This window comes from Pelophylax lessonae, assembly GCF_965119305.1.
Source record: "Pelophylax lessonae genome assembly, chromosome: 2".
NCBI lineage: Eukaryota > Metazoa > Chordata > Amphibia > Anura > Ranidae > Pelophylax > Pelophylax lessonae.
In genome coordinates, this window is record NC_138769.1 from 63029743 (window position 1) to 63055632 (window position 25890).

At 43.3% G+C, this 25890-nt stretch overlaps 1 protein-coding gene and 1 long non-coding RNA gene across 2 annotated transcripts in view; both read right to left on the reverse strand.

Moving 5' to 3' along the window:
- LOC309547953 (uncharacterized protein) overlaps window positions 1–25890 on the reverse strand; it is a gene marked incomplete at its 5' end in the record, with an annotated part of 43815 nt that overhangs the window by 13782 nt on the left and 4143 nt on the right. The window contains one exon of the mRNA XM_082247948.1: window positions 834–1206. Within this exon, the coding sequence (XP_082104074.1) occupies window positions 834–1206 (373 nt within the window). The remainder of the gene's footprint in view (window positions 1–833; window positions 1207–25890) is intronic.
- LOC309547836 lies at window positions 6689–25757 on the reverse strand. The gene is made up of 3 exons (XR_014224986.1): window positions 25727–25757; window positions 23041–23124; window positions 6689–6762 (listed from the first exon to the last, which is right to left on the reverse strand). It is a non-coding gene; the product is annotated as an uncharacterized lncRNA (long non-coding RNA).

A 25890-nucleotide genomic window follows, 5' to 3' on the forward strand; every position in this document is an offset into this window, starting at 1 on the left:
GAGGAAGTGGTATACTGGTGGAAGCACTCAAGCGGAGTGTGGGACAGTTCTGTCACAATTACCCTTCAACATCCTTTCCATTTTATCAATCCAGTACAGGCTTTGTTCGATAGTACTAAGCCCCAGTGAGGGTAGGGCTTTTAACACCTAAAATGCATTGGACTTTTGTGATATAGGAGTGTAAGAATATTGGAATAAAATTAAATCTAGGCTTTTTATGTTCTACTTTTGCCACATTCCTCCTTGCACACAAAGTCCCTGCTTGAGCAAAGAGCTAACCTTAGGATATCACTGCTTGGAGAGCTACCTAAAGGTATTTTTTTCCCTCTACACTGCTAAGACCTGACTGAGAAAACTTACGGCTTTAAAATATCCAGCACCAGACACCTTTCTTCTATTTTTCAGGACTGCACTGGAAGGCAGGGAAGCCATCTGGAACCTTTTTTTTTCCCCAAAATTGTATTACTGACCATCGACATTATAATGTTTGGATAACTTTCTTGCCTTTTGTTGTCCTTCTGCCCTAGGGAATGGCCTATGTTGACAGTGAAGAAATCCAGCCTTACACATATTGTTCACAGAGGCCATTTATTCCTAATTTGGTGATACTGACAAGTGTAAAGTAATACACCCTACGCTTGATTGAGGAGGTATGATTTTTGTTTTCTTTTACTATGATCATACGAGAATAAACAAGCATATGACAGCATGTGTATGTTGAGCACCACCGGTTTAAGCAATACCGTAGTAATACACAAAAGCCTACATTTTAAAATTGGTTCCCTTTTTTTAATGCTTTTTTCTCTTAACATTCAATCACACCACTTACTTACATTTATTAGATGTCTGCAAAAGCACCTTGACTTGCTCCTCTGTTTGTTTTGCTAAATCCTTCATAAGCTTAGCCTGGAAGTCTTTCTGTTGTTGCTGGAGTTGCCCAGAAATTAAGTTGTTTTGCTGCTGTATCAAATTCTTCATTTGCTGTAACAAACCTTCAAACATCTGCAGTTGATGGTTCTGGTTTATCTTGAGTTGGAGCAGTAGGTCTTGTTGATTGATCTGTTGTTGATCATTCTTGTTATTCTGTTGCACATAGAACTCTCTTTGCATGTCCAAAAGCTGCTGTAATATGTGACATTGTTGGTCCTGTTGTGGCTTTTGTTGTTCACTCATCAGTTTAACTAAATGTTCAATGTATGCAAAGATCTGGGTCCAGAAAAAGAAAAACTGTTTCATCAACTTGCTTTATTTGAAATGCCATTGAGATTGGTTTTAACAGGTTGACTCACACAATTTTTATCTTACATGAATAAATATTACAAGCCTGATTGACAACACCAAATCCCTTGTATACTGTATATGGCAGTGATGGCGAACCTTGGCACCCCAGATGTTTTGGAACTACATTTTTCAAGATGCTCAACTACAGTGCAGAGTGCATGAGCATCATTGGAAATGTAGTTCCAAAACATCTGGGGTGCCAAGGTTCGCCATCACTGGTATATGGGAAAACAAAGAATATCTATTAATGGGACTTTAAATAAGGGGAACAATGACTATACAACATATGTCTAAAAAGCATAACATTTTATTATTATACCGTTCCGTATTAAAAGACATGTGCGTTTGATATTAACACTTTAAAATTCATGAAATGCTCATTTTCCAAAGATCCCTACTACCTCAGGGGCTTCCTCTGCTATACCCTCTACACATAGAGTATATACTGTATATAGTGAGTGTATTACAATATATATCATATTGATGCACCTTGGTTCAATACATCATTGCATGTAGCATGTTTGTTGGGTTCTGGCTATTAGGATAAATTATGCACATATCAAAAATATCTTTATTGGTGGATGTCATTCTAAGGAAGTGGGTGTTCATAGGCAGGCAGCATTTGCATGCAGGTTGTCCTAGATAATGTGGTAATGTGATAATGTGATGCTAAACTTATGATTTTTGCCTCATGCACACTGGCATCAAAAATACCACTTTTTGTGACTTTTGACTTTTGTCTACCTCTAAACGCCCTTTTGTGGTAGCCCATATGTCCTTGCACACATAGGCATTTACAGGTGTTTAAGAGGCAGGAGCTTTTAGAGGCTAGATGCATTTAGTGCTTGAGCATTCATTTCTGTGACCAGAATAAAAATGATTACTCTGGCCAATGGAATGAATGAATGCCCAGATGCTTGACATGCCGAAGCATACCTAAATTGCATTTTTAATGCTGCTTTTTCTCTCCTGGAGAAAATGCATCTAGAGTAAGAAAAAATTGCAGTGTGCATGAGGCCTTAAGGAAGTAGTAAACCGTGCTAAAAAAAATAAAAAAAAACCCAAATCATCCAGCAAGCTCACGTCATAATGTGCTAGTATGCACTGCATTATGACGGACTTACCTAAACACCACTCCGCTGACAGGGAATCCATCTTCACCTGGTCTTCCTTCCAGGTTGGCAGGCTTTAGCCGTTTGAATGGCCAAGCTGTGATGACGTCCCAGCCGTGACTCCCGGCCATGGCACAGCTCTCTCAATATAAGGCATGCTGTCTTTTGAGAGTGCAGTACACATGTATCGGTAATGTCACCGGGTGCTACACATGTAAGTATCTCCTAAATCGTGCAAGTTTAGAAGATATTTACTGTACCTACAGGTAAGCCTTATTATAGGCTTACCTGTAAGTACAAAACAACAAAGGGAGTTTACTACCACTTTAAAGATCTGAAATATAAAGAATTAAAGGGTGGGCCAGGTATAGTAAAACTGGGAGAAAAGCTAGATGATGCTGGATGTTCTCATACCAGGAAGGCATCATCCACATTTTTTGTTAAAAACTTTCTAGCTTTGGACAGAGTAAGGAAGGAATAAAATACTTATCAGGTTATTTATTGCTGTTTTTGCATTTACATACATTTTAGCACACAAATTAGAAATATTTTGAATATGACTGTATATATGCAATGATCTGCTAGAAAATAAAAAAACATACCTCACAATGGGAAGACTGCAAACTATTTTGTGTTGCTTCCTTGATCTGATGAAAGCTTGCTCCTTTAATCCCAGTATCACATTCTTCACAAGTCTGAGATGCTGTAGTAGTGAACTGTTTTATCTAAAAATATTTTTTTAACAAGTAATTTTAAAACCTTATTTAGAGAGGATTAGCACAAAATAAATAGGAAGAGAGTACAATGGGAAAAAAGGTCTTGAATTAGCAAACGCTTTACTAAAGAATTTGATAGAAGTAAAAGTATTTTTAAAGGCACACTTTTTTAGCTTCAACAGTGAAGCAGAAACTTAAAGCATGACTCTGGGCTTAGGATCCAAAAGGGGTGTGACACTTAATTGGTGAGCCAGCGACAAAATCAAAGATAGGGTGAGCAATGTAGCTGTTTTTTTCTTCCCTTGTTAAATTACTCTGCGGTCCGATGTATTTATTTATTTGGCCCAAGCTGGATTTAGGCTTTAAGAATAGAGAACTTGATTGTTGTATATTTAGCAGGAACCAAAGGTGTGTACATTTTAACTGCATGGAGACCTAGAAAGAAGGACTTGACAAGACCTGGCTTAGAAAGCTGAGCTGAAACACAAGATTGTCATCAGCACAACATAGTAGATTGGTGTACTCAAGCATTGGCAAGAGGAATAACACACTAGACAGGAAGGATGTGTCCCTTATATGTATTTTCATACTAAATTATCACATAGGTTGAAGTGTACTCTTAGTTTTCATCTTTTAGTTTAGCTGACATCTGTATTTCTTTTTTTTTTTTTGCATAGCATTATTCTACTAAATTCCCTCAACGTTTAAAACAGCTTATGTTTAATTTAATCGTGTTCTGCCTTCCACCCGTTTTAAATTAATTATTATGTAGGGTTGAGCTCAGTGTGAACATCTGAACAGTTAACGTTTAGGCATGGACAGCTTTTTGCTGTTATTGTATTACATACATGGTGCTGGAGACCAGTGGAGAGAGGGCTTCCCTTGCGGCTAAGTTGAAACAGGAGAGGTCAGGCCCAAAGTTGCAGGGATCGCCTACTGGACTGTTAGCAGGGAGGTCCAGAGTACAGCTGATGTGGTGGAGAGGAGTTAGCAGACAGGTGGCTCCTGCGAGACATAGCAGGTCTTTGGTAATGCAGAGACTGAAGAGTAGTCGATGGAAAGCCAAGGTAATGTGCCAGGCGGGTTTTGGGCAGATGTGGTCAGGTGGATTGCCGGGGTCAAGCACAGGAGGTGGGCAGGAGACAGGTCCAGGACAAGCCGAGTTAGTAACGGGGAATCACAGGAATAACACACTGCAGGAGCCAAAGATCAACCAGCAACTGCAGCCACTGCCATGCTTCCTTATGAAGGCCATTTGGTGCCGAAACTTCATTGAAGGTGTAGCATGCACGCATGCGAGTGCCAATGTGCATTCTTCTGCGCATCTGTACATTTGTTATGCGCCAGTGTGAGTTCCTGCAGCCATGTAAAGTAACGGCAGGGATGCCAGGTCTTTGAGCACCTCCGTTGCGGATGGTGCCCTGACACATTGGTTACAAAATGGAAATGGCAGTTGCTTGTACCCACTGCATCCTTACCAACCACTGATGTCTCCTGGCCCATTTAAAATGGATGGGGAGGGGGTTACATCGTTGCCTAAATATGGCCACTTGATTATATTTTAAACAAAGCAGAAGGCGCTTTTAAGTGCATTAATAAAACACGTTAATGACAAGGAAGGGTTAAAACACTTACAAGATGGAAATAAAAGACAGGCATATCAATGAATTCATAATGTCCAGTGGGATGCCTCCTGGGAGTAAAGAAAGCTGCATGTGGAAGGTCCAGCCGACCAGTGGTGGGAAACACTGTGTCTCTGATCCAAGATGAAGAGCCGTGCTGTCAATTCCAGCATAGAATACAGGCAAACCATTCAAACCATTGGTTTGATTGGTCTGAAGGAGTGACTGGGCATGCTCTGAAACATGTCTTGCCCATTTTGACATCACTTCCGGTTGCCTGTATTCCACGCTGGACCTGAAAGCACGGCTCTCCATCTTGGATCAGAGACACAGTGTTTCCCGCCACTGGTCGATTGGAACTTCCACCTGCAGCTGTCTTTACACCCAGGAGGCATCCCGCTGGACGTTGTGGATTCATTGATGTGCCTGTTTTTCACTTCCATCTTGGTTTTTAATTCTTCCTTGTCATTAGAGTGTTTTATTACTGCACTTAGAATCGCCTCTTCTGAAGTGCTGCTGTGGTGCATTATTCAGAGCCAGTCATGTACTATTTGTTAAAGTCTATTTGTTATCCAAAGCTCCCTTTTCTCCACACTTCTTGTTATAATTATATTTAGCCCATGATGTCACCACTATACCTGCCTCTTCCATTATATAGCTGATGAAAGCTCTGGGAGCTGTCATTTGGCTATTTGGCTATAGGTAGCCTCTGAATTTGTCTTGTATGGCGGGTCTTCCTTTTTTTTTCTTTTAGTGGGAGTTAGTGGGAGGCAGGTATCATGATGACGGATTTATGGATGATGGAGATATTTTGGGATTTTTGTTTTTTTAATAAAAAGGAGTTCTCAAGTGTTTGGGTCTCCATATTTCTACTAATACATTTAATTGAAAGAGTTTTGCAGTACAAAAATATATAACTTCGACAACAGTCGAGATGTACAATTTTTTAACAAGAACAATAAGAATAACATTGGAAAGAGCAGAGTATCAAGCATGTCGATAAGCTGAATGAAAGGATCGGCATGGTGTGATACAAAGTCGTAGAAATGGCAGCTACATACCCTTTACTCATTCACATAGGGGGATAGTGTTTGGGAAACTCCTTGTTATTAAAGTGAACTTCCAGATTCCGGTAAGCCCTCTACCTGCAAACCCCCACAACCACCAGCCAGGGTAGTAAGGAAATAAGGTGCTCTGCCAGGAGGGGTCCCTTCTGGAAAGGAACTCCCCTATGGTAGGGCATGTGGTCTGGTATGTTTAAAGAGACTGCAAGCTCACCCCCTTGGGAATAATTTAATATAGGGCACTAATATGTGGATATAATTTTGATTGCATTTGTTACACTACAAATTTTTAATTGATGGTCCGTGTAATGCTCCTTTACATTGGCAGTCAGTGGGAAAAGAGCCCCATTACATTGGTGATCATTACAGTGCTCCCTTGCATTGATTGCCAGTGGAGAAATATTCATGTACATTGGTGGTCAGTAAGACAGCGCCCGCCTTACAATTGTGGTCAGTGTAGTGCACCTTACATTGGCGGTCAGTGTATTGCTCCCTTACATTAGTGCTCATTGTAGTGCTCCATTTACATTGGCAGTCAGTTGAAGAGAACAGTTACATTTGTTGTCCGTAGAAAAAATGCCCTGTCATACTGGTGGTCAACAGGTGAAATGCAGTTTTGATTGGTGGTCATTGTAGTATTTACTTTCATTGTGACTCACTGAAAAGAAAGCACCTTCCATTAGAAAGAATTTCTCTCCGCTAATAAGTTTAAAGAGATCAATGTTAGTAAGAACACTGTTTAGGGAACCCCTAAAAACTCTGAAACTACCCTGGGGTTCCACAGAAGACTGGTTGCAAAAGGTAGCACAGGATAGTGAAACCAGGAACAGTATAATAGCCTTCAAGCCTTGGATAGCAATTCTTCAGGGTTTTTTTGGCTCATATTTACCTCGGATGCCAGCTTCACAGTATTTACAGCCTCTATTTTGTCATCTTGAACACAGTGGTCTTTTTCTCCATATTTTGTCTGCAGATGACATAGACACTGATCACCAATTAGGCATATATTAAAATGTTTATTAAAATGGTTTATTAGGGTTTATTAAAAACAGTACAAAGAGCAGCAATGCCATGCAAAGTATATAAAATCAGAGGCACTAATCAGATTGCAGTTTATTGGTGTAAAACTAGTGAAAGATGATGGCTTATTGGCTGATTGGTTTATTTTCATTCAGATACTTCTAGTGACTGAGAAAGCAGTCAGTATGGGTATTCTGTATGGGGTGGCAGGGTAAAAACAGAGTACCTTTTTCTATTACTAATATTTAGTTATAAATACCACATCCTTGTGGCTCCAAGGATTACAGACCAGTGGCTTTGAAATCCCATGTCATGAAGATGGTCCATGGTTAGTACATATGTGGGCCCCTTGCAGTTTGCCAACCAACTGGGAATTGATGATGCTATCATCTTCCTGCTAAATTTCATGTATGCACATCTGGATACGACAGTGAGCACTGTGAGGGTCCTGTTTTTTTTACTTCCCCAGTGCTTTTGATATCATCAGGTCGGATCTCCTGGGCAAGAAGCGAGCAGCTATACAGGTTAATGTCTCCCTTATGTCATGGAATGATGACTACCTGCCTGGTAGACCACAGTTTGTGCATTTGCATGACTGTGTGTCTGACAGGGTAGTCAGCAATATTGGGGTTCCACAGGAGAATGTTCGATCTCCCTTTCTCTTTACCACTGATTTCAGCTACCAGACAGAGTCTTGCCATCTTCAGAAGTTTTCTGATGACTCAGCGGTAGTGGAATGTATCAGAGATGGGGATGAGACTGAATATAGGGCTGTGGTGGAGGTGTGAGGATAATCATCTGTATCTAAATGTGATAAAGACTGTTTGTGGATTTGAGAAGGAGAAAGGCATTGGTGACTCCTGCCTCCATCCGAGGAGGGGATGTGGATGTAGTAGAGACAAGTAGGGATGATCGAACAGTTCGGGTCGACCATCGGTTCGGCCCGAACATTGGGTGTTCGAAGTTCGGCCGAATTTAGAACTTTTTTGCCCAAAAAGTTTGGAATTCGGCAACCAGAACCGACCAAAATGCAATGGTTCAGGAAATGGGCTTTAAAAGCCTGTGATTGGACCAGGACCATTAGCAAAAGCCAATTGAGGGGGCAGGAGAATGCTAGGAATGTGATTGGAGTGACTAGGGGGTCCCTAGACCAACCATTAGTGAATACGCCCCCCAGTATATAAGATAGCCCCCGCCAAATTCCTAGCATTGTTATACAGGACATGGAAGAGAGTGGAAGCAGTTCTGTTCATTTTACTTTAAAAGTGTCATTTAGCATTTATTAGTGTGAGGAAAGGGATATCTAGTGTAGTTAGTGTGCTCCTTTACACTTTAGTTAGCTTCAAAAATTTAGTTTCTGTAGGGAAAGTGTGAAGTGTCAGGGTGACCGTAATGTAGTGTAGGGTGAACTGACAGTGACTGCTATGGCAGGGTGACCAAACCCTTCCATAGCAGGGTGACCGCAATAGAGAAAAGCTAGTTTCTCTCAAGTCACTTTCGCTTCAGGGATATATGCTGCAGGCGTTGCTAGTGCTTTTTTGAGGACATGTTTGGAGTCAGACATGACATCTGAACATGATTATAGGGGGTATATATACACACCCATGTCTGTATATATACACCTAGACATATATAGGTGTGAAAGGAGCAGAAAAAACTACTTGCACTAAGAACTCCAAAGAACCCAAAAAATGCCCAAAAAAACGCTTGCTACTAAACCGGCAAGGTGTGAAAGGAGCGAAGCCATATTACAGACCTATAATTGCACTAATACAAACTATATTTTTTTTAATGGTTCTGGACATGCTACAGAGCTGAAACTTCAAAGGTACACTTTTTAGACGCCCCAGATACTACATCCAAAGAAACTTTTTTTTTTTTTTTTCAATAATTGGCTCTCTATCAAAAAACTATCAAAAATTACAATTTTTTAAGAACTTTTTTTGTGTGATTTTGTGTCTGGGGGGTCTAAAAGGTGTACCTGTAAAGTTTCAGCTCTGTAGCATGTCCAGAACCCCAAAAAAAAGATCATATAGGTGTAAAAGGGGGGTCCCACCATCCCTGCTCTACTGAAAAATTATCATTTTTTCTGGTTCTGGACATGCTACAGAGCTGAAACTTCAAAGGTACACTTTTTAGACCCCCCAGATACTAAATCCAAAGAATTTTTTTTTTTTTAATTTTTTCAATAATTGGCTCTCTATTAGAGTTGAGCGGACACCTGGATGTCCGTGTTCGGCGGGTTCGGCCGAACTTGAAAAAAAAAGTCCGGGTCCGTGTCCCGGACTTTTTCCGAACTTTACCCGGACACCGAACCCCATTGAAATCAATGGGGATCCGAACTTTCAGGCACTAAAATGGCTCTAAAACACCAATGGAAAGGGCTAGAGTGCTGCAAATGGCAGCAAAATGTAGTCAAGAGCATGGCAAGTGCTCTGCAAACAAATGTGGATAGGGAAATAACTTAAAACAACAAAAGAAAAACAGGAAAATAAAACTTTTTCTTCATCTGTGAAGGACGAGGCCCATATGGAGTAGGAGGGAGGTTGAGGTGGTGGTGGATGTGGCGGTGTCATAGGCGTGCGCACAGGGTGTGCCAGGTGTGCCTGGGCACACCCTAATCACCTAGGGCACATTAGCATTATCGCTCTGTTTGCCAGTGAGGAGATGGGAAAGATCTCCCTCGGACCTGCTCTGCCATAAGAGAAGTGCCACACACTTCTATTTCACTTTGCCAGCAGGGAGAGTAATGTACCGGGGCCATATACATGTAGGCAAACACATGCATGTGTATTTAAACTTTGGGTTGCACACCCTAATGCAATAGGCTGCGCACACCTATGGGCGGTGTAGGTGGAAGCGGCGGTGGAGGAGGACGAGGTAGCCAACACTGCTTTTTTTCAGTCATTTTAAATGAGGGAACACCCCAAAAGAGTGAGAAAGATCAAAAATAGAACAATGGCTAGGTAAGGTCGGTATCCATCTCTATTCTGCACAAGGTACGGAAAAGTCCTGTGGGATCCATGCCTGGTTCATTTTAATGAACGAGACTTGTCCACATTGTCTCTGGACAGGCGGCTGCGCTTGTCTGTGATAACGCCCCCAGCTGTGCTAAATACCCGTTCAGATAATACTCTGGCTGCAGGGCACGCCAGCACCTCCAAGGCGTAAAGGGCAAGCTCAGGCCATGTGCCCAATTTGGAGACCCAGAAGTTGAAGGGGGCAGACCCGTCATTCACTACATGTAAGCGTGTGCACACATACTGCTCCACCATGTTGCTGAAATGCTGCCTCCTGCTAAGACGTTCCATATGAGCTGCTGGTGCTGCTGTTTGGCGTGGCGTGCTGACAAAGCTTTTCCACATTTCGGCCATGCTAACCCTGCCTTCTGAGGTGCTGGCGGTGCCCTGGTTGCGTTGGCGACCTCTTCCTCCTCCTCCTCTGCCTTGGCCTTGTGCTTCCACTGTGGCCCCGCTGTCAGGTGGGAATGCCAGCAGCATCGCGTCTACCAGCGTGCGCTTGTACTCGCTCATCTTGCGATCGCACTCCAGTGAGTGAATTAAGGATGGTACGTTGTCCTTGTAACGGGGATCCAGCAGTGTGGCCACCCAGTAATCAGCACAAGTTAGAATGTGGGCAACTCGGCGGTCATTGTGGAGACACTGCAGCATGTAATTGCTCATGTGTGCCAGGCTGCCCAGAGGCAACGAAAGGCTGTCCTCTGTGGGAGGTGTATCGTCTGTGTCCTCTGTATCCCCCCAGCCACGCACCAGTGATGGCCATGAGCTGGCCTGGGTGCCACCCTGCTGTGAACATGGTTCCATCTCCTCCTCCTCATCCACCTCATCCTCCAGAACTGTGCCCCTGCTGGACAATTGTGTCCCTGGCGTTTGTGGGTGCAGGAACCCACCCTCTGAGCCACTTGCAAATGACTGCCCTGAAAGCCTTGGAAATGTTACCTCTTCATCCTCCTCCTCCTCATCCTGTGCCACATCCTCTTCCATCATTGCCCGAATCGTTTTTTGAAGGAACGGCGTCATCGGCACTGGCCATGTTGGTGAAGTACTCAAAACAGCACAACAAGGCACACAGGTCTCGCATGGAGGCCCTGTTATTGGTGGTGAAGTGGTGCTGTTCCGCAGAGTGACTCACGCGTGCGCACTGCAGCTGAAACTCCACTATGGCCTGCTGCTGCTCGCACAGTCTTTCCAGCATGTGCAAGGTGGAGTTCCACCTTGTGGGCACGTCACATATGAGGCGGTGAGCGGGAAGGCCGAAGTTATGCTGCAGTGCTGACAGGCGAGCAGCAGCAGGGTGAGAATGCCGAAAGTGCGCACAGACGGCCTGCACTTTCTGCAGCAGCTCTGACATATCGGGGTAATTTTTAAGGAAACCTTTTTTTTAAGGTAATTTTTGCACCACCAAATTCAGCACATGCGCCAGGCAAGGGATGTGCGTGAAACTGGCTAGGCCCAGAGCTGCTATGAGATTTCGCCCGTTATCGCACACCACCAGGCCGGGCTTGAGGCTCGCTGGCAGCAACCACTCATTTGTCTGCTGTTCCATGCTCCTCCACAACTCCTGCGCGGTGTGTGGTTTTTCCCCCAAACAGGCAAGTTTTAAAACTGCCTGCTGTCGTTTACCCTTGGCTGTGCTGAAGTTGGTGGTGAAGATGTTACGCTGACCGGATGAGGAGGCGGTAGAGGATGAGGAAGCGGAGTAGGAGGAGTTAGGAACAGGAGGCAAACTGAAGCGCCCTGCAATCCTCGGTGGTGGAAGGACATGCGCCAAATTGCTATCCGCCTCAGGCCCATCCGAAACTGCATTTACCCAGTGTGCCGTTAGGGAGACATAATGCCCCTGACCGTGCTTACTGGTCCACGTATCGGTAGTTAGGTGGATCTTGGCACAGATGGCGTTGCGCAGTGAACACCTGATTTTTTCCCCCACTTGGTTGTGCAGGGAAGGGATGGCTTGTCTGGAAAAATAGTGGCGGCTGGGCACGACGTACTGTGGGACAGCCACCGACATAAGGCTTTTAAAACTGCGCGTCTCCACCAGACGGAATGACAGCATTTCAAAGGCCAAGAATTTTGAAATGCTGGCATTCAGGGCCAGGGATCGCGGGTGGGTAGGGGGGTACTTCCTCTTCCTCTGAAGTGTTTGGGAGATGGAAAGCTGAACGCTTCCACGGGACATTGTGGAGATGGTTGGTGACCCAGGTGGTGGTGTTGCTGACAGATCGTCTGTTTGCGGGGTGGCAGGTGCCGGTATCACTACAGAGGTGGATGGAGAGGTCGAGACTGCAGCAGAAGAGGAAGCAGGAGGAGCCAGAGACCTTTCTTGGTTTTGAAGGTGTCTACTCCACTGCAGCGCGTGCTTTGCACTTAGATGCCTGATCATGCAGGTTGTGCTCAGGTTGAGAAGGTTTATGCCTCGCTTCAGGCTCTGATTGCACAGGGTGCAAACCACTCGTGTCCTGTCATCAGCACATTTTCTGAAGAACTTCCACGCTAGAGAACTCCTTTGAGCTGGCTTTGGTGCACTTGGTCCCTTGCTGCGTTGGGCAGTAGCAGGCGTAGTGTCTAGGGCACGGCAGCTCCGCTTCTGCACCCTGCTCCCTCTTCTGCTGTGCTGGTGGCTCTGTGCGACCACCGCCTCTTCCTCCAAACTACTCAGGTCACCTGCATGACCTTCATTCCATGTGGGGTCGAGGACCTCATCGTCCTCCACATCATCTTCCACTCAGTCTTCACCCCTGCCCTCCTTGTCGGTCTCCACAATTCTGAGTGCTGCAGCAGTTGGCACCTGCGTTTCGTCATCATCGGAGACGTGCTGCGATGGTCCTTCCATGTACTCATCTTGAGAAACAAGTGGTTGGGCATCGCTGCACTCAATCTCTTCCACTTCTGGGGCAGGGCTAGGTGGATGGTCCTGAGAAACCCTGCTGACAGAGTCATCAAAAAGAAGAAGAGATCGCTGCATGACTTGGGGCTCAGACTGCTTGCCTGATTTGCAAGGGGGTGAGGTGAAAGACGGTTGGACATCAGCTGCAGGTGCCAACTCTGACCTTTCTGCAGTAGACTGGGTGGGAGACAATGTGAAGGAACTAGAGGCACTGTCAGCAACCCAATCTACTATCGCCTGTACTTCTTCTGGCCTCATCACTTCTAGAGGTGCATGATGCCCTACCAAATACTGTTGCAGGTTCTGTCGCCTACTCACTCTTGAGGAAGGTGTTTCACTTGTGCGTGTAGCTGGCACAGATCGACCACGTCCTCTCCTTGCAACAGGAGCTCTACCAGCAGCACCACGACCCAGGCCACGGCCCCTATTTGAAGGTCTCCTCATATTTCTGTAATTTATGATCTTGCCCTAGAAAGGTGTTTATTGAATAGCTGAACAAAACAACAACAGTATCTTACGGGTGTATCTCAAAATCAAATATGCAAACTATGCCACAATTTAATTTTTTTAACCCCAAAAGGGTGTTTATTAAATAGCGGAATAGAAAAACAGTACACAAATACAATGGGTGTATCTCACAGTCAAATATGCAAAGTATGACGCAAATGTAATTTTTTTCACCCCAAAAGGGTGTATATTGAATAGCGGAATAGAAAAAAGGATATAAAATGGTGTATCTCACACGTACAAACACAGACTAGGCCCCGATTACAATTTTTTGTACCCTAAAGGGAGGAGTTCGGAACAGGAGGCAAAATGAAGCGCCCTGCAATCCTTGGGGGTGGAAGAAGATGCGCCAAACAAATTTAAAAGGTGTATCTCACACGTACCGATACAGACTATGCCGTAATTTAATTTTTTACACTCCAAAAGGGTGTATATTGAATAGCGGAATAGGAAAAATTTTATAAAACGGTGTATCTCATACGTACAAACACAGACTAGGCCCCGATTACAATTTTTTGTACCCTAAAGGCAGGATGAGGATGAGGATGAGGATGAGGAAGAGGAGTAGGAGGAGTTCAGAACAGGAGGCAAACTGAAGCGCCCTGCAAGCCTCGGCGGTGGAAGGAGATGCGCCAAACAAATTTAAAAAGGTGTATCTCACATGTACCGATACAGACTATGCCGTAATTTAATTTTTTACACTCAAACAGGGTGTATATTGAATAGCGGAATAGAAATTTTTTTATAAAACGGTGTATCTCACACGTACAAACACAGACTAGGCCCCGATTACAATTTTTTGTACCCTAAAGGCAGGATGAGGATGAGGAGTAGGAGGAGTTCGGAACAGGAGGCAAACTGAATCACCCTGCAATCCTCGGCGGTGGAAGATGCGCCCCAAAAGATTGGAAGGTGTATCTCACACGTACCGATACAGACTATGCCGCAATTTAATTCTTTTTACCCCAAAGGGTGTAGATTGAATAGCGGAATAGAAAAACATTTTTAAAACAGTGTATCTCACACGTACAAACACAGACTAGGCCCCGATTACAATTTTTTGTACCCTAAAGGCAGAATGAGGATGAGAAGTAGGAGGAGTTCGGAGCAGGAGGCAAACTGAAGCACCCTGCAATCCTCGGCGGTATAAGATGCGCCCCAAAAATTGGAAAGGTGTATCTCACACGTACCGATACAGACTATGCCACAATTTAATTCTTTTAACCCCAAGGGTGTAGATTGAATAGCGGAATAGAAAATATGATATCAAAAGGTGTATCCATCTCACACGTACAGACCCAGACTAGGCCCCGATTACTATTTTTTGTACCCTAAAGGCAGGATGAGGAGTAGGAGGAGTTCGGAACAGGCAGGAGGCAAACTGAAGCACCCTGCAATCCTCGGCGGTATAAGATGCGCCCCAAAAATGGAAAGTGGTATCTCACACGTACCGATACAGACTATCCCACAATTTAATTATTTTTGCCCCAAGGGTGTAGATTGAATAGCGGAATAGAAAATATGATATCAAAAGGTGTATCTATCTCACACGTACAGACCCAGACAAGGCCCTGATTACTATTTTTTGCACCCTAAAGGCAGGATGAGGAGTAGGAGGAGTTCGGAACAGGCAGGAGGCAAACTGAAGCACCCTGCAATCCTCGGCGGTATAAGATGCGCCCCAAAAATTGGAAAGGTGTATCTCACACGTACCGATACAGACTATGCCGCAATTTAATTCTTTTTACCCCAAGGGTGTAGATTGAATAGCGGAATAGAAAATATGATATCAAAAGGTGTATCTATCTCACACGTACAGACCCAGACTAGGCCCTGATTACTATTTTTTGTACCCTAAAGGCAGGATGAGGAGTAGGAGGAGTTCAGAACAGGAAGGAGGCAAACTGAAGCACCCTTCAATCCTCGGTGGTATAAGATGCGCCCCAAAAATTGGAAAGGTGTATCTCACACGTACCGATACAGACTATCCCGCAATTTAATTCTTTTTACCCCAAAGGGTGTAGATTGAATAGTGGAATAGAAAATATGATATAAAATTGGTGATTTTTCAATAGCACATGTGAACACAGCAGTGTCTTATGTCAGTCAGCTCTGCTGCAGGCTATGAAGGGAAAAAAAAAAGAAAATTCCCCTTTAAGTTTGTAATTTTTAAATAGATTAGTACAGACTATGCCACAATAAAAAATTTTAACCCAAAAGGGTGTATATTGAATAGTGGAATAGAAAAAAGTGTATGAAATTGAAAATCATCACTCAATAATAGCACATGTGAACACAGCAGTGTATTATCACAGTCAGCAGCACTGAAGCAAAAACGCTGCACACAACTGACTGATAAAAATAGATTTTTTTCTACCTCCTCCTCAGCGGGCAAAAAGATTGTGTTCACTGCATCACCCCACACACAGCAAAATCGATGTAGAACACTGACCCTGCCTATTCTCCAGCCTCGCCCTAAAATGATCGATAAGATCGTTCACTGGCACTGCACAACCAACCCCCCACACAGCAAAATCGATGTAGAACACTGACCCTGACTATTCTCCAGCCTCGCCCTAAAATGCGCTAATAACTCGCCCTGCCTGCAGCACTCCGACCTGTCCCTGCATTCTTTTCGGACACAATACAATTTTTCACTGTCTGTCCCTAATCAGCAGCCAGCACGTATGATGTGTGCTCTCTCCCTAAACTACAGCAGAATGGCGCAGTGCGCTAGGGCTCTCGAACTTATAAAGATATGGTCACATGCTTCAGATGGCCAATCACAGCTACTAATACATTAGAAGGCATGGCTGGGATGGCTTAAGGCACACCAGTTAAACGCTTGTTGATTGGCTGTTGAAAGCCCGCCATTAAAAGCGCGCCATTACATACAAACCCGGAAATAAAATGACCGAACACGGATTTTAAACCCGAACATACAGTAAAGTTTTCTGGTCCCTGTTCGGGTAACAAAAATCCTATTATTCAGTACGAACCTGAATAATACAGTCCGTGTTCGCTCAACACTACTCTCTATCAAAAATCTATCAAAAATGACAATTTTTAAGAACTTTTTTGTGTGATTTTGTGTCTGGGGGGTCTAAAAAGTGTACCTGTGAAGTTTCAGCTCTGTAGCATGTCCAGAACCATTAAAAAAAGATAATTTGTATTAGTGCAATTATAGATCTGGAATATGGCTTCGCTCCTTTCACACCTTGCCGGTTTAGTAGCAGGCGTTTTTTTGGGCATTTTTTTGGGTTCTTTAGAGGCAGGCAAAACATCTGAACTTGTGTATAGTGGTATATATACCCGTATGCACAAGTTCAGATGTTTTTCCTGCCTCAAAAGAACCCAAAAAAATGCCCAAAAAAACGCCTGCTATTAAACCGGCAATGTGTGAAAAGCGAGAAGCCAACTGCCTGTGTTCTAAATGACAAAATACAAACGTTCTTTTTTTTTATGGTTCTGGACATGCTACAGAGCTGAAACTTCACATCAAAAATCAAATCTCTTTTTTTTTTTTTTTTTTTACATTTTTTCAATAATTTGCTTTTTTATCAAAAATGAAAAATTGTAAGAACTTTTTTTTTGTGTGATTAATAGTCCCTGGGGCATGACCCAGAGCCCTAGCCACTTTTTAGGGGCAATTATTGGGTTTTAGGGCTTTAAAATTGGGTTTTGTGATTACCGAAGTTTGGGTCCATTGATTTCAATGGGGTTCTGAAATCCGGGCCGAACTTTCGGGTAGTTCGGATGTTCTGGCCGAACCAAACTTTTCAAAAGTTCGATCATCCCTAGAGACATGTAGCTAAGGGTACACGTAGATAATAAGCAAGACTGGAGCCAGAACACTGAAGTGCTCTATAGGAAGGGTCAGAGCCGCCTCTATTTTTTGAGGAGGCTGAGGTCTTTTAATATCAGACGGGTGAAGCTAAAGATATTTCATGACTCTGCGATGGCCAGTGCTCTCCTGTATGTGGTGGCATGCTGGGGAAGCAGGCTTAAGGTGGCCGACACCAACAGACTCAATAAACTGATTCCCAAGGCCCATGATATTGTTGAATTGTAGTTCGAAATTTTAACAAATGTGCTGGAGAAGAGAATGTTGTCCAATGTACATTCAGTCTTAGGCAACTCTTCCCACCCACTCCACAATACACTGGTCAGTCTGAGGAGTACCTTCAGTGATAAATTGTTACAATCACGATGCACCACAGAGCAACCCAGGAAACCGGTGTTACCTGTGGCCATCAAATTATATAATTCTTCTCTGTGAGTGCTAGATTTGAAGATTTAATCTGGTCTATGATCCAGATTTCTATGTAGTTTTTATACTGTGTTAGTATTAGCTTACCTACGTGTAATCATTTTTAGGGTAAAGTTAAAGAATGTGGTGTAATATTTGCATTTTGGTTATTATTTAATGTGTTTTGGTGTTATTTATACTATGTAGCATTTAACCACTTCCATACCGCGTCATGTAAAATGACGTCGGCAAAGTGGTTGTGAGGATCCGGGCCCCCGTCATATGACGTCGCCCGGATCTCCCCTCTACTGCGCGCCCCCGGGGGCGCGCAGCGCGGCGATCGGGGGTGAGGCTCGTCCCTCGGACATAGCCCATCCCTGATCAAGGTAAACAGCCAATAGAAATTGGCTGTTTACCACGTGATCGGCTGTGTCGATCACAGCCGATCACATGAGCGGCTCCAGCACGAGCCGCTCGTTCTCTCTGCAATGCGCGCCCCCGGGGGCGCGCAGAGCAGCGATCGGGGATGAGGCTCGTCCCTCGGACAGAGTCGATCCTCGATCTAGGTAAAGAGCCAATGAAATTGGCTCTTTACCACGTGACCGGCTGTGTCCAATCACAGCCGGTCACAAATGTCAACAGAGAACACGGTAACTAGCTGTCACCGTGTTCTCCTCCTCACACACTGATCCTGTGTGAGGAAGAGAGTGTGGTAACAGCTAGTTACCAATCATAGTGCACCCCAAACACACTGATTGCCCCCCCCCCCCAATAAAGAGCACCTGTCACTAGCCCATCAAAGTACCCGAGTACCTGTCACCAGCCCATCAGGTACTCAGATGACAGGTACTCGGGTACTCTGATGGGCTGGTGACAGGTATTCGGGTACTCTGATGACAGGTACTCGGGTACTCTGATGACAGGTACTCGGGTACTCTGATGACGGGTACGCAGGTACTCTGATGACGGGTACTCGGGTACTCTGATGACGGGTACTCTGATGACAGGTACTCGGGTACTCTGATGACGGGTACTCGGGTACTCTGATGACGGGTACTCGGGTACTCTGATGACAGGTACTCGGGTACTCTGATGACAGGTACTTGGGTACTCTGATGACGGGTACGCAGGTACTCTGATGACGGGTACTCGGGTACTCTGATGACGGGTACTCTGATGACAGGTACTCGGGTACTCTGATGACGGGTACTCGGGTACTCTGATGACAGGTACTCGGGTACTCTGATGACAGGTACTCGGGTACTCTGATGACAGGTACTCGGGTACTCTGATGACGGGTACTCGGGTACTCTGATGACGGGTACTCGGGTACTCTGATGACAGGTACTCGGGTACTCTGATGACGGGTACTCGGGTACTCTGATGACAGGTACTCGGGTACTCTGATGACGGGTACTCGGGTACTCTGATGACAGGTACTCGGGTACTCTGATGACAGGTACTCGGGTACTTTGAGTACCTGTCAACGGAGTACCCGTCATCAGAGTACCTGAGTACCTGTCACCTACCCATCAGAGTACCCGAGTACCTTCCACCTGCTCATCAGAGTACCTGACGCCTGAAGTACCCGAGTACTTGCCGCCTGCTCATCAGTACCCATCACTACTCATCAGTACTCATCAGTACCTATCACGTATCAGTACTGATCATTAGTACCCATCAGTACAGTATCACCTATCAGTATCAGTACTACTCATCAGTACTTATCACCTGCCTGTCACCTGCCCATCAGAGTACCCGAGTACCTGTCAGCTGCCTATCGGAGTACTCGAGTACCTGCCACTTGCTCATCAGTACCAGAGTACCTCCGTTTAAACCTAAATACCGGTGTTATGGCAGCAGATAGCTGCCATAACCCTGGTATTTTTTTAAACGGTGGACGGTTGGCTTTCCGATAAGGGTGGTCCCAGCGGCGGATTCGCCGTGGGATCACCCTTCCGGGATGGCGGAAGAGGCGCCCCCCCCCCCCTCCCGCCACGTTCCGGTCCTTTTCCTCGCTTACCGGACCCGCCGGCAGCGGGGAAAAGATCCGGTCCCAGATCCTCACAGACAGGATGTCGAGTGAGGGCAAGCTTGCCCTCACTTGACTCTATGGTCTTGGAGGACCGGAGCTACGGAAAATGTTGTTGCCTAGCAACCGGTTTAAAGGTCCTTTTTTTTTTTTTCTTTTTATATAATAATTTTTTTTTTTTTTTTTTAGATCTTTTACTGTACTTGTGAGATCTGAGGACTTTTTGACCCCAGATCTCACAAAAAAGAGGTCCTGTCGTGCCTATTTCTATTACGAGGAATGTTTACATTCCTTTTAATAGAAATAAAAATGATCATTTTTTTTTTTTAAACGGTGTAAAAATAAAAAATAATAAATAAAATAAATAGTAAAAAAAAAAAAAAATTAAAGCGCCCTGTCCCCGTGAGCTCGCGCGCAGAAGCGAACGCATACAGAAACCCCGCCCACATATGTAAACGGTGTTCAAACCACACATGTGAGGTATCGCCGCGATCGTTAGAGCAAGGGGAATAATTTGCGCCCTAGACCTCCTCTGTAACTCAAAGATGGCAACCTGTAGAAATTTTTAAATTGTCGCCTATAGGGATTTTTAAGTACCAAAGTTTGTCGCCATTCCGTGAGCGTGCACAATTTTGAAACATGACATGTTGGGTATCTATTTACTCAGCGTAACATTATCTTTCACATTATGGAAAAAAATTGGGCTAACTTTACTGGTTTCTTATTTTTTAATTAAAAAAAGTGAATTTTTTCCAAAAAAATTGCGTTTGGAAGACCGCTGCGCAAATACGGTGTGATAAAAAATATTGCAATAATCTCCATTTTATTCTCTAGGGTCTCTGCTAAAAAAAAATATATAATGTTTGGTTCTAAGCAGTTTTCTAGCAAAACAACTGATTTTAGCTTGTAAACACCAAATGTCAAAAATAGGCCTAGGCAAGTGGCTAGGATGCATGATGGTGCGCCTTGGATGTTGGGCCCCTCTATATGGCTAGGCTGTGAAAAAGTCTCACACATGTGGTATTGCCATACTCAGGAGGAGTGGCAGAATGTATTTTGGGGTGTCATTTTTGCTGTGTACATGCTATGTGTTAGGAATATCCTATAAATTGACAACTTTGTGTAAAAAAAAAAAGTTTTCATTTTTTTCCCACATTTTCCAAAAACCTGTGGAAAAAAATGATATGTTCAAATGACCCATAATGCCTCATAGAATATACATTGGAGTGTTTGCTTTCCAAAATGGGGTCATTTTGTGGACTTTTCCATTGTATTGGTGCTCTAGGGCCTTGAAAAGTGTGATAGGTAGTAAGAAAGTTTTATGTGTATTTATGCTCCTAGAACGCCTGAAGGTGCTTCTTGGACGTGGAGTATCTTTTTGTGGCCAGGCTGTGTAAAAGTCTCACACATGTGGTATCGCCATACTCGGAAGGAGTAGCAGAATGTATTTTTGGGTGTAATTTTTGCTGTGTACATGCTATGTGTTAGAAATAGCTTATAAATTGACAACTTTGTGGGAAAAAAACATTTTTTTTTCATTTTCCCAAGAATTGTGGGAAAAAATTACAACTTCAAAAAACCCACCATGCCTCTTACTAAATACCTTGGACTGTCTACTTTACAAAAAGGGGTCATTTGGGTGGTATTTGTACTGTCCTGACATTTCAGGGCCTCAAGAAAGGAGATAGGCTGTCAGTACATCTGGTGTGATCAATTTTCAGTAATTGGTACCATAGCTTCTAGACTCAATAACTTTCACACAGACTAAATAATATACACTAATTTGGGTTAATTTTACCAGAGACATGTAGCAGTATACATTTTGGCCCAAATGTATGAAGAAAAATTAATTTTTTGCAAAATTTTATAATTGAAACTAAAAAAAAAGTGTTTTTTTTTCAAAATTTTTGTTTTTTTTTGCATATATCACGAAAAAAAAAAAAACCCCAGTTGTGATCAAATACCACCAAAAGAAAGCTCTATTTGTGTGAAAAAAATGATAAAAATTTTGTTTGGTTACAGTGTAGCATGACTGAGCAATTGTCATTCAAAGTGTGAGAGTGCTGAAAGCTGAAAATTGGTCTGGGCAGGAAGGGTGTCTAACTGCTCTGTATGGAAGTGGTTAAATAGGGTGGTATGGTTTATTACAATATAGTATTCATTTAGTTTTAATTTGTGTTAACTTGCTGTTATTGGTAATCTTATTGTTAATAAAGTGTCGTGTTTCTGTTAATTATTTTGATGTTATGTTGTCTTTGTTAAATATAACTGTATCTTAACCTCCCTGGCGGTATGATTACGTCTGGAATTTTGTACCGAAAACGGTAGTTTTTTGCATGGAAATTTGGTGTTATGTACTGTAGGCCTACAATTCATAGTAATTACTGACTTAAACCTGACCAAATAATACAGTGTCGTGTTTCTGTTAATTATTTTGATGTTGTGTTGTCTTTGTTAAATATAACTGTATCTTAATAATTTCCCTTTGGAAATAATCAAGTATTCTAAATCTGAATAAAATTATATTGAAGAATATTAGGTTGGGTAACCCATGAGAGAATAATTAAAAGACACTGCAAAGTGGAAGCACTTGCTGTTTAGTGGCCAACTCTACAGAACCAGGAGCTCTGCAGTTTCTTTCAAAATGATTATAAATATAATCTATTAAGACCTAGCTCCTTTACACTGGTTGTCAGTGTAGTGCTCCTTTATATTGGTGTTTATTGTAGTGCTCCCTTACATTGGCAGTCAGTGGCAAAACAGCCCCATTACATTGATGGTCAGCGTAGTGCTCTCCTACATTGGTGGTCATTGTTGTGTTCCTTTACACTGGCAATCAATGGCAGAAAAGCCCTGTTGCACTGGCACTCAATATAGTGTTCCCTTACATTGGTGGTCAGTGTAGTGCTCCTTTATATTAGTTGCCAGTGTATTGTTCTCTTACACTTGCAGTCACTATGATGCTCTCTTATATTGGTTGTCAGTGTAAGGCCCAGCTATGTTAGTGGCAAGTGTAGTACACCCTTACATTCATGGCCTCTTGTTATGGTAGAGCTATGTTAAATTGGAGGTCCTTTTAGTGCTCGACAGTGAGTGGGAGAAGAACACTTTTACATTGGTTGTCAGTAGAAAGAATGTCCTGCCACACTGGTGATCAGTAAGTAGAATGCTTCTTTGTTGGTCAGTGTAATGTCCTATTAAATTGGGACTCAGTGAAAGCTCCTTCCTTTGGTGATCAGTGGAATAATCCTTTCAGCTTATTAATTATGGTGTCAGTGGTTATGTACAATATTTGAGAGATGAGAGAATAAGCTCCACTCATCTTGCACCATGTGGTGTAGGTACAGAAACTGAGCAGCTACTGTCAATCAATTTACCAGTGTTTAAGAAACTCCCTAACAACCCCTGGAGGAACCTTGAGGTTCCACATAAGCCCGGTTTAAATAATCTGCACAATATAGTGAGATCAATCAATTTGAGCCTTCAATCTTTGAATGGCAATTCTGCAATATTTCTACTTTTATATTTACCTCTGTGACTGATCCTGACTCAGCTTTATTTGTTGCCACTATTTCTTCACGTTGAACACATTGGTCTTTTTCTCCATCTCTTGTCTGGGGATGACATAAAACACCAATCAGGCATTAATTTATATATATATATATATATATATATATATATATATATATATATATATATATATATATACATATACACACACACACACTATATTGCCAAACGTTTTGGGATGCCTGCCTTTACACATGAACTTTAATGGCATCCCAGTCTTAATCCATAGGATTCAATATTGAGTTGGCCCACCCTTTGCAGCTATAACAGCTTCAACTCGTCTAGGTTAAAGTCAGGGGTTGGGCTTGGCCCCTTACATCCAGTGAAAAGGAACTCTTAAGGTGTCAGCACACCAAGACATTTTCGACAATTTCATGTTCCCAGCTTTGTGGGAACAGTTTGGGAATGGCAACTTCCTGTTCCAACATGAATGTGCATCAGTGCATAAAACAAGGTCCATAAAAACATGGATGAGCAGGTTTGGGGTGGAGGAAGTTGACTGGCCTGCACAGAGTCCTGACTTCAACCCAATAGAACATCTTTGGGATGAATTAGAGAAGAGACTGAGAGCCTCACAAATGCGCTTCTGGAGAATGGTCAAACATTCCTATAGACACACTCCTAATCCTTGTGGACAGCCTTCCCAGAAGATTTGAAGCTGTCATAGCAGCAAAGTGTAAGCCAACTCAATATTGAACCCTAGGGACTAAGACTGGAATGCCATTAAAGTTCATGTGTGTGTAAATACTTTTGGCAACATAGTATATAAAGTATCTCACAAAAGTGAGTACACCCCACACATTTTTGTAAATATTTTATTATATCTTTTCATGTGACAACACTGAAGAAATTACATTTTGCTACAATGTAAAGTAGTGTACAGCTTGGATAACAGTGTAAATTTGCTATCCCCTCAAAATAACTCAACACATAACGAAACCGCTGGTAACAAAAGTGAGCAAAAAAAGTGAAAACGTCCAAATTGTGACCAATTAGCCATTTTTCCTCCCTGGTGTCATGTGACTCATTAGTGTTACAAGGTCTCAGGTGTGAATGGGGAGCAGGTGAGTTAAATTTGATGTTATTGCTCTCACTCTCTCATGCTGGTCACTGGAAGTTAGACATGGCACCTCATGGCAAAGAACTCTCTGAGGATCTGAAAAAAAGAATTGTTGCTCTACATAAAGATGACATAGGCTATAAGAAGATTGCCAAGACCACGAAACTGAGCTGCAGCATGGTGGTCAAGACCATACAGCCTTTTAACAGGACAGGTTCTACTTAAAACAGTCCTCGCCATGGTCGACTAAAGAAGTTGAGTGCACATGCTCAGTGTCATATCCAGAGGTTGTCTTTGGGAAATAGACGTATGAGTGCTGCCGGCATTGCTGCAGAGGTTGAAGGGGTGGGGGGGGGGGTCAGCCTGTCAGTACTTAGACCATACACCGCATCAAATTGTTCTTTATGGCTGTCATCCCAGAAGGAAGCCTCTTATAAGGATGATGCACAAGAAAGCCCGCAAACAGCTTGCTGAAGACAAGCAGACTAAGGACTTGGATTACTGGAACCATGTCCTGTGGGCTGATGAAACCAAGATAAACTTATTTGGTTCAGATGGTGTCAAGTGTGTGTGACGGCAACCAGGTGAGGAGTACAAAGACAAGTGTGTCCTGCCTACAGTTAAGCATGGTAGTGGGGGTGTAATGGTCTGGGGCTGCATGAGTGCTGCCACCACTGGGGAGCAACAGTTCTTTGAGGGAACCACGAATGCCAACATTTACTGTGACATACTGAAGCAGAGCATGAGCCCTTCCCTTCGGGGACTGGGCCGGAGGGCAGTATGCCAACATCATAACGACCCCAAACACACCTCCAAGACGACCACTGCCTTGCTAAAGAAGCTGAGGGTAAAAGTGATTGACTGGCCAAGCATATCTCCACACCTAAACCCTATTGAGCATTTGTGGGGCATCCTCAAGGCAAGGTCTCTAACATCCACCAGCAACCAGCGTGCTTAATTTCAATCTGTGTGGGGCGGCAGGGTAAAGGGGTTCAAAAAACCCCTTAAATTGGTGGTCAGAGTAGTGCTCTCATACATTGATGATCAATAGGTCAGTGTAAAGCTTCCCCATATTGGTAGTCATTGTAGTGGTTCCTTATATCTACAGTCAGTGGGAGTAGGCCCTGTTACACCAATGGCCAGCAGCTTTAAAGTACCTTGGTAGTCAGTGTAATGCCGTCTTACATTGGGCCTCAGTAAAAAGAAAGCTCTGCCCTTTGTTTGTCAGTAGAAATAATTCCTCTCTCAGCTTAAAAATCATGGTGTCAGTAGTTATGTTCGGTATCTGACGGAAGGGAGGACATGCAGTGTATGTTCAGTATCTGACAGAAGGGAGGACATGTGGTGTATGTTCAGTATCTGACAGAAGGGAGGACTTGCGGTGTGGTACAGAAATGAATCAGCTACTCTCAAGCATCAGATGAATTCATTACTGTTTAAGAAACCCATACTAATCCCTGGAGGAACTCTAAGGTTCTACAGAAGCCTGGTTGAGAAAGGCTACACAGTGAAGCCACGATTAATAGGACAGCCCTCAAATTTTGAATAGCAACCCTGTGATGTTTTTATATTTACAGTATATTTACCTCTGGGACTGACTCCAGATCTGCTTTATTTGCAGACTCCCTTTCTTCATCTTGAACATATTGGTCTTTTTTTCCAGTTCTTGTCTGCTGATAATATAGACACACGTGGATCACTATTCAGGCTTAAAATAAAATACACTTTAAGGTTTATTAAAAGTGTATTG